This window comes from Eurosta solidaginis, chromosome 2 (genome assembly GCF_040869045.1).
Source record: "Eurosta solidaginis isolate ZX-2024a chromosome 2, ASM4086904v1, whole genome shotgun sequence".
NCBI classification, from domain to species: Eukaryota; Metazoa; Arthropoda; class Insecta; order Diptera; family Tephritidae; genus Eurosta; species Eurosta solidaginis.
In genome coordinates, this window is record NC_090320.1 from 73,948,724 (window position 1) to 73,964,300 (window position 15,577).

At 43.1% G+C, this 15,577-nt stretch overlaps 1 protein-coding gene across 6 annotated transcripts in view; it reads right to left on the minus strand.

The window, feature by feature from the left end:
- LOC137239920 (proton-coupled amino acid transporter-like protein pathetic) overlaps positions 1–15,577 on the minus strand; it is a 106,569-nt gene that overhangs the window by 43,432 nt on the left and 47,560 nt on the right. For all 6 annotated transcript variants that reach the window (XM_067765725.1, XM_067765724.1, XM_067765722.1 and 3 more), the window contains 2 exons: positions 11,043–11,585; positions 1,620–1,792 (listed from right to left, as the gene is read on the minus strand). In XM_067765725.1, coding sequence (XP_067621826.1) covers positions 1,620–1,792; positions 11,043–11,585 — 716 coding nt within the window. The remainder of the gene's footprint in view (positions 1–1,619; positions 1,793–11,042; positions 11,586–15,577) is intronic.

The following is a 15,577-nucleotide window of genomic DNA, read 5'->3' on the forward strand; positions in this document are numbered from 1 at the left end:
ACATTTCATTCACTCGTTCACAATAGTACCCTTTTTTTGGTCAATTTTTGCTTAAGTGATTTTATCTCAAACCGCTTAGGGAACTGAACTACGTTACTTGGTGTTGTTGCTTACTATGCAATTCGCTAATCCACCTATTTATTTCCACTAGCTTGCAAAAAAGCGGCTTGTATATTTAGTTTGGCAGCTTAAGTTGAGGTTACGTAGCGAAATGTGTGGAAGGCAGTAAAATGGAAATGATTAATTAAAATTGCATCAATATATCTTCAAACTTTGCATCAATAGTACAAATAAATGTAACAAAATACTTGAATATAAGCAACAATTTTCTCTTAATTACTGAAACAAGGTGTCCTAAACGCTATAAATTCAAAAATTAGCACAAGTTTATGTATGTCTGTTTAATATTTAACTTCGATTTTCCACAACAATATTCTCGTGATATTAGGGCCAATTAATGGTGACTTATCCATAACCAGATGAAACAGCTGATCGAACCAACCTATAATCGATCACATTGGAGATGGCTATGGATATGGGTATGGTTACGACTATGGCGTCAGGGTTATGGAAGTTTAATTGGCCCTATAGCCTTTAGTCACTGTGAATTCATAGAAGTGAAAAATGTTTCTATTCCTCCATTGCCATACCTACCTGTCAAATAATTGCCGACAGGGAGAACGGCTGTCGCGAATGGGCAGAGAATAGAAGAATGGTTTATTTTTTGCTCGCGGGTAATAAATTGGAGTTGCATGAATTGCTCTTTTGTGTTTCAAACAAACTTTTCTTTTAAATGTGTCTACAGATAATGAGACTACAAATTAATATTAATTTTTAAAATCTAGTTAATAGAGAAAACATGAGCAGCCAGTTAAAAATTTAATTTTAAAATAAGTAAATAATGCGTTGTACCAGCCGTCTATAAAATGTTTGAAAAACGCTATTGAGCAAATGATTTAAGTAATTGAACAGCGATTTAACAGGTGATCCAGGCTGTTTGCTATTGTGAATGTCAGACACTGCCGATAAATTCGCGCGTGTACTTTTGCATTGTTTTTAAAAGACAATTTTAAAAAAAAAGAGCATATTTTGTGAGAATTCTATAAAAGGTAGTAATAATTGCAATTTAACAATACATTTTCGAAAACTAATATTTTATAAGCAACTGAAGGGAGAACTTAGCTAGACGAAAGCCGGACTCAATTTGAGCACGATCTCGGACCATGATATTAGCCGATTACATTTTCTTGGCTTGTCGTGGCTACGTAAGCGTAACCTATCAATAGGTAAGAAAGCTGGCCTACAAAGTTATTTGATTTTTGTTTTCCTAACTTTTTGATTTCTGGGGCCAGGGTTTTTGGTGTGAGTTTCAACTCCAATTAAAGTTGGCTGGTGCTTAACTCCGCTACTTTTGCCGGTGAAACTGCGCTGAGCAATAAAATATTAAATTATCGATTAATGTGACAAGGTGAAACTCTAGTCAACTTCGCAACTCGTAAAATCAGGAGACATAACTTATAAATATAACGGTGCATAATTTTAGGCGCAGTTTCTTTAGAATAACGGCCGCTGTATACCTTTGGCACACTATTAAAATCTAAAGAAAACTGAAAACTCACATGTAAATACGACCAATACAATCCTCAGCACCGTCGATGCTAATTCTTTTCTGCTTTGATCCACACACTGATTGCGAATGAAGGGGTCAACAATATTAACAGGTACATAGAATTGAAGAGTGTATGATAAAAAGATTGCTATAGCCATGGCGATGCGAACCAACTGCGAAAGTCTGTAAATATATGGTTATTAAGTATGTCAAGATGAATATGAATATGAATAAATCAGGATAAACAATTAAAATGTACAAACGGAATAGTTCGCCTATTCCATCGCCATCCTTCCTGTAGCGTAATCTATAAACAATCGCTTTGTTGATTGTCAGATCATAATTAACTGGCGCTCAACAGCCTCGCGTAGCATTCCTGCTTTACGATAGCTAAAGCGAACTGGGAGGACCAAAAGAGTTTTCCTTAGCTGTTTTTAACTCTGTAGAGTTGTTGTTGTTGTAGCAGTGCTTCGCCCCATCCAATAGGTGCGACCAATCACAAATTGTCATCAATGTCCTCTAACGGGAAACTTGCTGTTTCAACAGGGGTGGACCATAATGAGAGGGGTGTTAGGGGCGTTGGTTCCACAATACAGTTAAAGACATGCTTGGTGTCATGTGGGGACACATTACAAACAGGACATATGTTTTGTATGTCGGGGTTGATTCTGGATAGGTAAGAGTTTAACCTGTTACAGAACCTAGATCGAAGTTGAGCTAGAGAGACTCGCGTTTCACTGGGGATAGTGCGTTCCTCCTCTGCTAGTTTTGGGTATTCTTCTATGGGAACTTTAGCGGTTCTGAGGGCGGTATTTTGGCAGGCCTGTAGCTTCTTCCAGTGAGTAGCCTTTAGGCTTGGCGACCATATGGGGGACGCGTAGCATGCAATCGGCTGGCCAATTGCTTTGTAAGTTGAAATGAGCGTTTCTTTATCTTTACCCCAAGTACTGACGGCAAGAGAGTTGAGGATTTTATTACGGCTCTGGATTTTCGTAACAATTGCGGCTGCGTGCTCTCCAAAATGTAGATCCTGATCGAACTTCACACCAAAGATTTTGGGGTGTAATACAGTCTGTAGCGTGGTGCCATCGACGTGGATGTTCAATATGGTGAACGTTTGGAGCGTCCGTGTTGTAAATAAGGTCGCCGATGATTTAATCGGTGACAATGTCAGGTTTCGCGAGGCGAAGGAACTGTAGAGATCAGGGAGATAGCTGTTTATTTTGTTACAAAGCTCATTGATATGTGGGCCTGAGCCTGTGGCCATTATTGTGCAGTCAGCGGCGCAAGAAACGATAGTCACTCCTTCCGGAGGTGAAGGTATATAGCTTTGATATGTAGAAGTTAAACAAAACTGGGAATAGGACACCACCCTGTGGCAACCCTTGTTTAATTGTTCTTGGTTTTGATGTTTCCTTTCGAAATTGCACCGATGCCTGCCGGCCACCCAGATAATTTTCGGTCCACCTCTTAGGACATGGGGGAAGGGTAGACCCTTCCGGGTCTTGCAGTAATGTGCCATGGTTGACCGTATCAAAAGCTTTTTTTGATAGATCTAGCGCAACGAGTACTGTTCTATGGTGGGGGTTTTGACTTAAACCGCAATTTATCTGGGTGCTAATGGTATTTAGCGCGGTGGTGGTGCTATGGAGTTTTCTAAAGCCATGCTGATGACAGACTAGCTGCAAATTTGCTTTGAAGGAGGGGAGCAAAACGGCTTCAAGCGTCTGGGCTACTGGCGATAGGAGAGATATCGGGCGATATGACTCTCCTATGTTAGCTAGTTTCCCAGGCTTTAGTAGCGGGACCACCTTGGCCATTTTCCATTTTTCGGGGATGATAAAGGTGGAAAGGGACAATTTGAAGACATGTGCTTGAAAATTAAATCCCTCTTTGGCCTATGTTTTTAAGCATCGGTATAGCTATGCCGTCTCGGCCCACTGCTTTAAATGGTTTTGCATGAACGATGGCATCCTCAGCCTCATTGGCGGTGATGGTAATTGGGGACGCGCCATAGTTATGTTTGTGTGCGCATCTTTTGGCCCGCCGTCTAACTATGTCAATCATAGAATGCATTACATATTGTCAGCAGAGAGCGCTCGCGCATTTTTTCGCATCCGACAGAACTTTATCGCCAAAGGCGATGGAAATTTTATAATTGTGCTTAGACGATAGGGACTTTACGGTGGGCCAAAGCTTCCCCACACCGGCCGAGAGGTTACAATCCCTTAAATTCTCCTCCCATTTCGCCCGCTTGTGTTCATCCACAAGCAAGCTGATGCGTTGGTTTATATCCCTTATTTGGGGTCGCCGGGATCGTACTGTCTTATAAGGTTACGTTACCTCGCTAAATATGCGGCCTTAGCCGAGAAATGAGGCTGAATTTCCGGAATTCTTCCGGCGGGAATAAAACGAGCCGAGGTGGATTCAATGATCTTGCGGTCATTGGCGAGCATCAGTCGGGATAGGGAGGGCAGCAAAGCGATTGTCTGTAAAGGATTTGTAGTCATCCCACTTTCTTTCTTAAAGTTGATGAAAGTGCGGTTCTCAGTAATTATGAAGTCGGCGGCACGCTTCGAGCGAAAGGAGTATAAGTAGGTGGTCGGATGCCAATGTTACCATCGGCTGCCAGTTGACGCAGTTTACTAGGCCTACGCTCAAGATGGATAGAGCTGGCGAACTGTGACAGCTTCTTACCATACGAGTGGGGCGTCTCCGTTTATTGTGTAGAATGTCGTTTCCTCTATTTGATCCCCCTAACATCTCACCCCTGCTGTCCGCCTGAAGGTTAGAATGCCAAAGATCATTATGGGCATTGAAATCGCCTAAGATAATGCTATTATCGCCAGTGAGTAGTGCTCTGGTATCAGGGCGGTATCCACAGGTGACAGGAGGGATGTAGATGATTTCTAGGTTTAGATACATCGCCTGACCGGACAGATATGCCGTGACGTTCAAGGACACTGTCCCTGCGGCCGATGTCGGGATAAAACATATTGTATTGCACTGAGTGGTGTATGATAAACGCAAGACCGTCTCCATTTCCGCTCTCGCGATCTTTTCTGTGGACGTTATACGCAGAGCAAGTCTGCAGAGCAGATCTTGCTGTGAGTTTAGTTTCTTGAATCGCAGCAATGCGGATGTTATGCTTCATGAAATCGACTATCTCCGTGATCTTCCCAGTTAATCCATTTCAGCTTACCTGCAGAATTCTGGAGTGCAACGGGGGCGACGTCGTCAGTCTAGGGGTAAGTGACGGGTGACTACGCCTGAGTTGAGGGAGGTCAGGACGCAATTGCTGTTGTGGCCCTGGGACTGGACGTCACTGGGTAAGCATTGGGGTACCCGGTGTAGTTGGGTTTGCGGCCTGGCAGCATGGCGCAGTGAAACCCGTGGTTGCCGTCGAGGAGACCAGAACATCTAGGAAAGTGGCACCGTCCAAGACAGGAGCTGCATGTGGCAGATGACGCAAACGTATATATTGTTACGAATGTTAGCAACACTAAGGGGTACTGCCATCTCTATGCCGATGCTAAGCAGTGGTGTGAATGTACATCAATAATTAAATCATTTTGTCTACACCTATGTACGTACGCGCAGCGGAGAAGAGATGCACAAACACATGCAGATATCTTATCTGAGATGCTCCTAAAGGTATGCAATTATAATTGTGGAAGTTTCGCTCACACATACAAGCGTATGGGATATGAGAGACATATTGACCAGGATGGTTCCAAACCAGGGCGCACCAATGTTTTGAAACATCAAATTGACACTGGAGACGCGAGGCCGATACATCAAGCTCCACGTAGTGTTCCACTGGAGAAACGGGAAGTTGTGAGTCAAATCATACAAGAAATGAGCGACAGCGGCGTCATCGAACCATCAGCTAGTCCATGGAGCTCACCGGTATTACTTGTAAAGAAGAAGGATGGAAAAATGAGGTTTTGCGTGGACTACCGGAAGTGGAATGACGGTACGAAAAAGGATAGCTACCCATTGCCAAGAATTGACGACACTCTGGACTCGCTATCTGGTACGAAAAAGTTCTCCACACTGGACTTGAAAAGCGGCTACTGGCAAGTTGAGGTGAAGGAGGAAGATAAAGAGAAAACAGCCTTCAGTGTCGGTGATGGTCTTTGGCAATTTACAGTGATGCCTTTTGGACTTTGTAATGCACCAGCTACTTTTGAGAGACTCACGGACCAGGTACTGAAAGGTCTACATTGGAAAACATGCTTGGTGTACCTGGACGACATTATCGTATTGTGCAAGAACTTTGATGAACATCTTAAGAACTTGGAGAAAGTTTTCCAGAGAATAGCTGGCGCTGTTCTGAAGTTAAGTCCCAAAAAATGTGCGCTGTTTAAAAAGGAGTAAATTATTTGGGTCACAAGGTAACGACAGAGGGCATCTGCACTGCGAACGAAAAGATAGAGGCTGTAAAGGATTGGCCAAGACCACAGAACCTACATGAATTGAGAAGTTTCCTTGGGCTGTGCACATATTACAGCCGATTTGTACCAAATTTTTCCAGCGGAGCCCATAGCCTACATGAGCTTACAAGAAAAAATAAAGCTTTTGAATGGAAGAAGGAGCAAGAAGTGGCTTTCCAGACATTGAAAGAGCGTTTGTGCACTGCCCCAATGTTGGCATATCCGATTCCAGGAGCAACATTTATTCTAGACACAGATGCGAGTGGATATGCTATAGGAGGCGTTTTATCACAACTGGTCGATGGACAGGAGAAGGTAGTTGCATATTACAGCCGTTCGATTGGAAAACCAGAGAGGAACTACTGCGTTACGCGGAGAGAGCTGTTGGCATTGGTAGAGTGCATTAAACATTTTCACAAATACCTCTACGTCCAGCGATTCCGTGTCAGGACATATCACGCAGCGTTAAAATGGCGTCTGCAGTTCCGCAATCCGGAAGGACAATTGGCACGGTGGATCGAGCGACTACAAAGCTATGACTTTTCCATTGAGCATCGAAAAGGTAGTACCCATGGAAATGCCGATGTAATGTCACGAAGACCATGTAGTTTGGAATGAAAGCACTGTTCAAAGGCAGAGGCTAAAGAAGACATTATAGATGTCCGGCTAATGATTATAACGTGTACGGATTAATGGTACAAGGAACAACTAAGAAAGTGTCAGCTAGAAGATACAGATCTGTCACATGTTATGCAAGGGCTCGAACGAAACGAAAGGCCAAACAGAGAAGAGATGTTAGCAGAGAGTCCCATTGCGAAGTCATATTGGGCACAGTGGAACAGTTTAGAATTGATATCCGGTTGCTTGCATCGAGTATGGGAGAGTGAGGATGGTCAAAGAAACTGATAGTTGTTCCCAGAAAGAGGATTCCTGACGTGCTCAGCGAGCTGCATAATGGTCCAAGCGGAGGTCATCTTCGATTCACGAAGACGCTCGAGAAGATTAAACAGAGATTCTATTGGATTGGTTGCCGTCAGTTGGTCACTGAGTGGATTGCGAACTGCGAGGTATGCAGCAGAGCGAAAAGGCCCAAAACCCGAAGTCATGGCCAGATGAAGCAATATAACTCAGGTGCGCCATTTGAAAGGATCGCTATGGATGTCGCCGGTTCATTTCCTACTAGCAACGGCGGAAACAAATATGTACTGGTAGTTATGGATTATTTCGGCAAATGGCCAGAGGTATACCCAATCCCAAATCAAGAAGCGGAAACAGTAGCAGAAGTGTTTATAAACAATTGGGTTGCAAAGTATGGTGTACCAATGGAGTTACATTCTGACCAAGGCAGGAATTTCGAATCAGTTGTGTTCCAGGAAATGTGTAAATCATTGGGCATTCGAAAAACACGGACAACTGCATTGCATCCTCAATCCGATGGTATGGTAGAACGGTTGGAGGAGCACTTAAGGAAAGTAGTAGACAAGTACCATAAAGAGTGGGATACCCGCATACCATTATTCTTGATGGCTTACCGATCAGCAGTGCATGAGACAACGGGCCGAACCCCTGCAAAAGTAATTGTTGGAAATGACGTTAGACTGCCAGCTGATTTGAAGTTTGGGATAGATGCCAATGCGGAGAGAAATGTCAAGAAATTCGCTGGTGATTTGGAAGAGCTAAGAGAAATACATGATCTGATAAGGCAACGAACAAAGATTATGAGTGACAAGATGAAAGCCAGATACGATAAAGCAATTAATTCGGAAGGTTTTCAGGAAGGAGATTTGGTGCTGTTATACAACCAACAACGTAAAAAAGGTTTGTCCCCGAAATTGCAGTGTAATTGGGAAGGCCCATACAAAGTTGTAAAACAGATCAACGATGTAGTGTACCGCATACAAACCATCGGTAAACCACGAACCAAAATGAAAGTGGTCCATTTGGAAAGGCTGGCAACGTTTAGATCGAGAGATTTGTCTGATCGGGACGATCAGACTTGGTGGAGGGCAGTGTTACGAATGTTAGCAACACTAAGGGGTACTGCCATATCTATGCCGATGCTAAGCAGTTACGTGAATGCACATCAATAATTAAATCACTTTGTCTACACCTATGTACGCACACGCAGCGGAAAAGAGATGCACAAACACATGCAGATATCTTATCTGAGATGATCCTAAAGGTATGCAATTATAATTGTGGAAGTGTCGCTCACACATACAAGCGCATGTGGTATGAGAGAAGCTATAAAAATTATACATCTGTAGTTGTAGCTGAGAAATTTATAACTAACTAGTAAGTTCTGGAATTAGAAAAGCCTAGAAATATGCAAGGAGGAAATCAGACAGTATAAAAAGGCGAGAACAGTAGAGGCGAGAATCAGTTTCATTTAAGCCATCAGTCAGTTTGGTTATTAAGCAAGCTAGTTGCAAAGTATAAGTGTTATTCTGAAGTACTTTAATAAAGGCTATTTTTCCATTATTCAATATTGGAGTTATTTATTCAACAGTTTAGTGATTCGAACTTAGCAGAAGGTTGCAAATAAGGGAAATTGCAAGTGACTTCGTTACAATATTCTGTGCTGGCAAATGGTGCAAAAGGTGGTAGGGACTAAGTATATTTTCCTGACCTACGCCATTGCTGCCAGTAAGAGGGGAGAAGAAGACGGGGGCGGGGGCAGATGCTCGGCATTGCTACCGACTCTACTACGGAGATTGTAGTTATGAGTGGAAGCGGCCGTATGAGCTGGTGGCACCGTAGAGCTCGAGCAGCTGCGGGTAACAAATTACTGGCAGCAATTGCGTAGGTCAGGGACAGGCTACGGGCTGTCTACTTATGTCCCCAGAACACCATCTACAGGCGAGAATACTCCCCATCAGGGAGAGAAATGAGATGATAACCAAACAGTTCCTGTTGAATACCCAGAAACCTGGGCATCCCAACAGACATCTGATTGATTAGCCAACACCGCCCAGAGGCTTAAGGAGTCATCTCCGTAAGCATTATGAGGAAATACGGCACCTGAGAACTCAGCCGTATGAAGCAAAAAAAACACAAGCAGGTCCTCAGTGAACTCCACAAACAGGCGTGGGACCTTTATGCCAGCAATTGCCCAGCGAAACCAGTACTCAAAGAACAGTACCCAAAACTTGCGGAAGAGGAACGCACACTCCCCAGGAAAACGCGAGTCACTCTAGCTCAACTTCGATCTGGATACTGTAACAGGTTAAACTCTTACCTATCCAGAATAAACCCGACATACAAAATGTATGCCCTGCTTGCATGTGTCCCCACATGACACCAACCATCTCTTTAATTGTAATGTGGAACCAACGCCTCTAACACCCCTCACATTATGGTCCACCCCTGTTGAAGCAGCAAGTTTCCTTGGACTCCCGTTAGAGGATATTGATGATAATTTGTCGTCGCACCTATTGGATGGGGCGAAGCACTGGTACAACAACAACAACAACAGCAGCAGCGGGTACTTGTTGTGGCTTGCTGAGCAGCAGGGATGCCGGAAGGTAGTGGGCCGCTAAGGCGCCATCTACGGGGCGCCCTTGGGCGTGAACAGCAAGGAGCCACAAAAGATTTATAAAAGTTACGAGGACGTCGGGTTTTGGGGTCTAGCCCAGAACTACCTGCCCGATGCAACCATTCCTTGCACGTGACACACTGACAAGAGTGTGACCGTCCTACAAATATTCTTTTGCGGCAAACGCAGCAAACCCATTTCTCAGGACCGGGGTCAGGTGAAGGACCCGGATAGGGTTCGACTTACCGGAGCAGGAGAGTATGGCGCAGTCCCGCTGCAAGGAGCTTCTGGGAGGATGACAATTTGTGGGAGGGACGCAACAAATTAAATGAGGTTACACTTAAATGACAGCCCTTGGTCGGGAAAAATCCCGAGTCGCTCCGGTACATAGAACCGGCTGCCTTGGGAATCGCCGATCCTTCTTAGGAGCTGAGGGTGCAACTTACATCTTTTGCAAAAGGAGGATGAGCTTTGCAGATAACTCAAAATCAAAGATAGCACCATACAGGCGTCCCGTGAAAGAGATGGTGCGTTTCCGTTTTCTTATAATGGGTCTCCTCCAAAATCAAGAGTGAAAAGCTGAACTATGGTTGAGATACCAGATCTGTAGCTGCACTGATAAGATATAATCACCTTGCTAGATGCGGGTTTCAGCCTTTCCCACAGTGCGGTAGACACGATCTTATTTGGGACATTAAACTGGTTTGCGTAGATGATACCAGAGTTCCAACTTGGATATATGCGCTCGTTCGACCATATTTTCAACAAGATTTGATACATAATGTACGCAAGCATCGATTTGATTTAATGAGCTATGGAACTTTGCTTGCAAGACTGTTGAACTCGCTCGCTTTACTTTACAATCCGCTTAAATGTTGGGAGCAGATGAAAATACGAAGGACGGAATTTTCATTCAAAAGGCAGCCAAACCATATACTTATTTTCTTGATGGGTTTTTCGGATAATCAGGTGCCTTTATCTAAGTGAAAATTCAATATATATTTGGAGGTGAAATTCCACAATTGTTAAGTCATTAGAACGGTAGTAAAAATGCATTCATAAATAAACTTAGAATATAAAATCGTTGGCGGCCACCGTGGTGTGATGGTAGCGTGCTCCGCCTACCACACTGTATGCCCTGGGTTCGCACCCCGGGCAAAGCAACATCAAAATTTTAGAAATAAGGTTTTTAAATTAGAAGAAAATTTGTCTAAGCGGGGTCGCCCCTCGGCAGTGTTTGGCAAGCGCTCCTGCCATGAAAAAGCTCTCAGTGAAAACTTATCTGCATTGCAGATATGCCGTTCGGAGTCGGCATAAAACATATAGGTCCCGTCCGGCCAATTTGTAGGGAAAATCAAGAGGAGCACGACGCAAATTGGAAGAGAAGCTCGGCCTTAGATCTCTTCGGAGGTTATCGCGCCTTACATTTATTTTTTTTTTATATAAAATCGGTGCAACTTACAGCTGATCTGATGGCAAATTGAGTGTAATACTGCCTTTGACATTTTCTCCATACTTCAAGTAACCAAAAAAGCCAACCGTTGTGTAGAGACATGCCACAACAGTCATTCCAGTGTTTAACACTCCAGTTGTACCTCCGAAATCCTCTGGTCTCTTCATATTATTTTCAAGGGGTAATATAACACCGATACCTTCGAATGCATAAATAGCCGTTCCAAAATACAATGGTAGTTGTGCCCATGTTGCAATTGGCTTTACTGTGTCTGTATTGGGCAAATCATGTAGAATGTAGAAAAACGAGAAAGCCAATCCCAAAATGGTGAGCACCGCTGCCGCTAGCGAAACCGGCGTTAAATATTTAAGATTTCGTACGAGATTTAATGGTATCATTGGAATTAAGATAAGTATCAAGTATAATTTAACATTTATATAATTATTTGGAAAATAATGATCCACCACTTCCTTTATATTAACTGCCACAAAAACAAAGTACACACAGCAAAAACCAATCTGAGTTATGAAAAGGAATGTTGTTATCATACGTCTGAAAATAATAAATATATATGTATTTAAATATAAAATATTTAATAATTAATTACATACTAACAAAAGTTGAAATTTTTTTTATCAGAAATACTAAATGTGCTTCAATTTATAAATGGTACACAGGCGTCATATTCGTTATTTTTTTGAACGGTATGGCGAGGGTTGAACGGATTTAAAATAAGGAAACTAGTTTTCTGGATAGTTTAAGGTATTACTCCATTTTCGATTGTTGTACACCAGGATAGTATACAATTAGTATTTGCGTTTGTACATAACAAATAACCAAAGATTGGATAAAATGTTAGTACCAGGGTTCGTGCTCAGCACACACACGAGCGGTAAATAAATTCTCACGGAACTCAATGCTCATACACATGAGCTGTGCAATATTGAAAAAATAGTGAGCACAAAACCTCTGTGTGTGCCATATGAAATAAAGCGCATGCGCACGATTGCGCGCTTCGATTCACACGCACACAAGTGCTATTTAATTGAATATACTCGCCCATGTACATAAATGTGCCGAGTGCAGCTAAAATAATGCACATGAGTATGCTCAGATTGTACTATAACTTAAAAAAGCGTAGCTTGACGTCCATATTCGAGGGACCGTAAATTGGGTTGCATTTTTGATTACTTTTGAATATTTTAGATTTTTTTTCAATAATCATAAAAAATTATTTTTTTTTTTTAATTTTGTTGTTGTTGTAGCAGTGCTTCCAATAGGTGCGACCGATCACAAATTGTCACCAATGTCCTCTACCGGGAATCATGTACCGCACTCTTGAAGAACTGCTCGCGAAGCGTTCCTACCAAAGGCGGGGAAGATCGGTCACATGTATCCCATAGACTACGGATCCATTAGCTTAACACCATTTCTGCCCAAAACGTTTGAGAGGCTGATAGATGTATACATAAAGTCCAACGTGGATGAAAAGCTGCTGCTCTCCACAACACACACCAAAGGCAAGTCGGTAGATACTGCCCTGCATAGGGTGGTTATAAACATATATAAAGGCTTGGAATATAAGGAGTATGCTCTGGGAGTATTGCCGGGGATTTCAACAATGTTTCTAAATGGGTGATCATGGATGGTCTTAATTACATTGAAGTACATCCAGCCATAACCAGATGGATCGGCTGCATGTTAAATTGCAGGAAGATTATATCATAATGGGGATTGTATGATGCCACGAAATCAGTGGGCAGGGGCACGCCGCAGGGAGGGGTGCTATTACATCTGATGTGGACGCCGGTCATCAACCAACTGTTGTTGTTGTTGTAGCTATAAGGTTGCTCCCCGAAGGCTTTGGGGAGTGTTATCGATGTGATGGTCCTTTACCGGATACAGATCCGGTACGCTCCGGTAACACAGCACCATTAAGGTGCTAGCCCGACCATCTCGGGAACGATTTATATGGCCACATTAAACCTTCAGGCCATCCCTCCCTCCCCAATCCCAAGTTCCATGAGGAGCTTGGGGTCGCCAGAGCCCCGTCTGTTAGTGAAACAGGATTCGCCGCGGATAGGTGAGGTTGACAATTGGGTTTGGAGAAGCTGTATATTGCGCTGGCAACCTGAAGGGTTGCGCTACACAGCCCCTTGAATCTGGTATTTTAGTCGTCTCTTATGACAGGCATACCTACTGCGGGTATATTCCCCCAGCGGGTTAGGAGGGGATCAACCAACTGCTCAGGCGATTCGATGAGTGACCCATAAAACTTAAGCCGTAAGACGCAGATGACGTTGTAATTGTCATAAGTGGAAAGTGCCTTCCAACGATTAGCCTTTTGATGGGTCGGGCGCTTCGAGATATTCATACCTGGGCATCTAATGTCGGGTTGACAGCCAACGCAGAGAAGAAGGTCTTGTTTACTAGGAGGTACAAGGTCCAGATTGGACCAGACCTAAGTGAGAAGCGGTGGCCCTACAGGAGAAATCTTGCACAAAATATCTAAGAATCATCCTAGACAGTAAGCTATCGTGGAAGCTCAACCTGGAGGAGGGGGTGAAGTACGCCTCGACGGATCTTTATGCATGTAAAATAATGCTGTGGTGTACGTGGGGTTTATCGCCCTTCCTTTCTCATTGGGTATTTACAGCGATTGTAAATCCAATCCTATACTATGGAGTTCTTGTTTGGTGAAAAGCCACACAAAAAAGAACCTACCTCAAAAACTTAAATGGGTATGCAGGCTATCAACGCTTAGCATTACGGGAGCCCTGAAAACAACCCCGACGTCTGCACTGTATGCCATTCTGCACATTCCACCTGTAGACCTTGTGGTGAAGAACATAGCGTTAACAACTGCAACGAGGCTCAGTGCCTCGGCACAGCGTGAGCGCAGACCATACAGCCAAGGAGTCATCAATTACAGGACGAACAGACTACCTGATTCCCTATCTCTGCTTCGAAGGAACTCTTAAAGCCAGTAAATATGCTGATTTCACGTTAGTAAATATGCTGATCACAATCACATGGCATTGGAAATACTGGAAGAGAATAGCTTAAACTGCAGCCGTCTTAACTTGTATATTGACAGCCAAGCAGCAATTAAGGCAATAATCTCGCATAGCACAGCATCTAAGTGTGTTAGAGGGTGGGTCCAAGCGCGGGACTGTAAAGTGTCGAAGATTGTCTTACAACCTTAGACTAACAAAGTTTCTTCTATCATTAAAAAGAGAGGACTATAGACTCATGACGGGTATTTTGACTGGACACTGCCTTCTGGCGTCACATGCCTTTATATTAGGCTTGGTCAGTGATAGCAGATGAAGAAAGTGCGGGTTGGAGGAGGAAACGATCGAGCACGTTTTGTGCTCGTGCTCTGCGCTTACAAAGCTAAGACTCCAGCTATTAGGTGTGATACAGCTGTCAGATCAACTGGCATAGGTTCTAGAAGGCTTCTAGTATTTGCAAAGAGGACGGAGTTATTTTATAACATAGTGTAACGAATTTCGGGAAATTCCGCTTATTTGAAACCTGCTAACGTTCGAATCACTGAACTGTTGAATAAATCACTCCAATATTCTGTATTGCAAAATAGTCTTTATTAGAATACTTTGGGAGTAGTACAATTATACGCCATTTCGCATATAATAGCGTGTTTAAATTAAACTGATTACTGATTACTCAGCTTGCGCTGCTTTTATACTCTCCGTTGCTTCGTTCGCATATTTCCTACTAAAGTCTAGACGTTTCGCCTTCTAGAACTGCTGTATCTCCTGCTTGGTAGTTGAGCTACATATATGCGTGTATGTGTGAGTAACAACTTTGGCTGATGACTACATCTGCGTGTGAGTTATCCCTTCGTTGCCTTTTATATATGTGAGTAAATGATGATTGATGTATTCATGTATATACGAGTGGCTGCTTCATGTTTTTTTATTGTTGCGTGATTATTTATTTAGTATCAGCTTAGTGATGCTAATATTCGTCACAATGGGTTTTTGATAAGGTTTTTCAGTTAGGTCGCTAAATAAGCTTCTGATAACACTACGGATGGAGCGGCCAGTTCAACCTAACCTAGCCTTAAGGGTTGGACCAATCCCTCGAGAGTATGCCTGCCATGAAAAGGTTCTTAGCGAAAATTCATATTCAGATTTGGCAAACTCTGTTCTCAGTCGGCTTAAAAACTAAGTCACACCTGCCCTCAATGTTATAAACTCCAAGATAAACAACGGACTCAAAAAAAGTTGTAAGACAGTGCTCGTTGCGCTCTTAAAACGCCTTCACAAGGTCACACATGGCACCTCACTCCCAAGATGCCACACCCACGCAGCTGGTTATATATAGTACCAGTGGACCCCGTTGAATAACATTGCATAACAAGTTAAGCTCATGCCACAAATTACCACTTACAACTCTAGAAGCAACTTCTTAATGGACTTGTGTTAGAGAACTTTCATGACAACTTTTCAACTAATCGAGAATATTGAGACCAGGTTCTTCCATGCGATTTAGAACTTCAACTAAACTTTGACTTGATA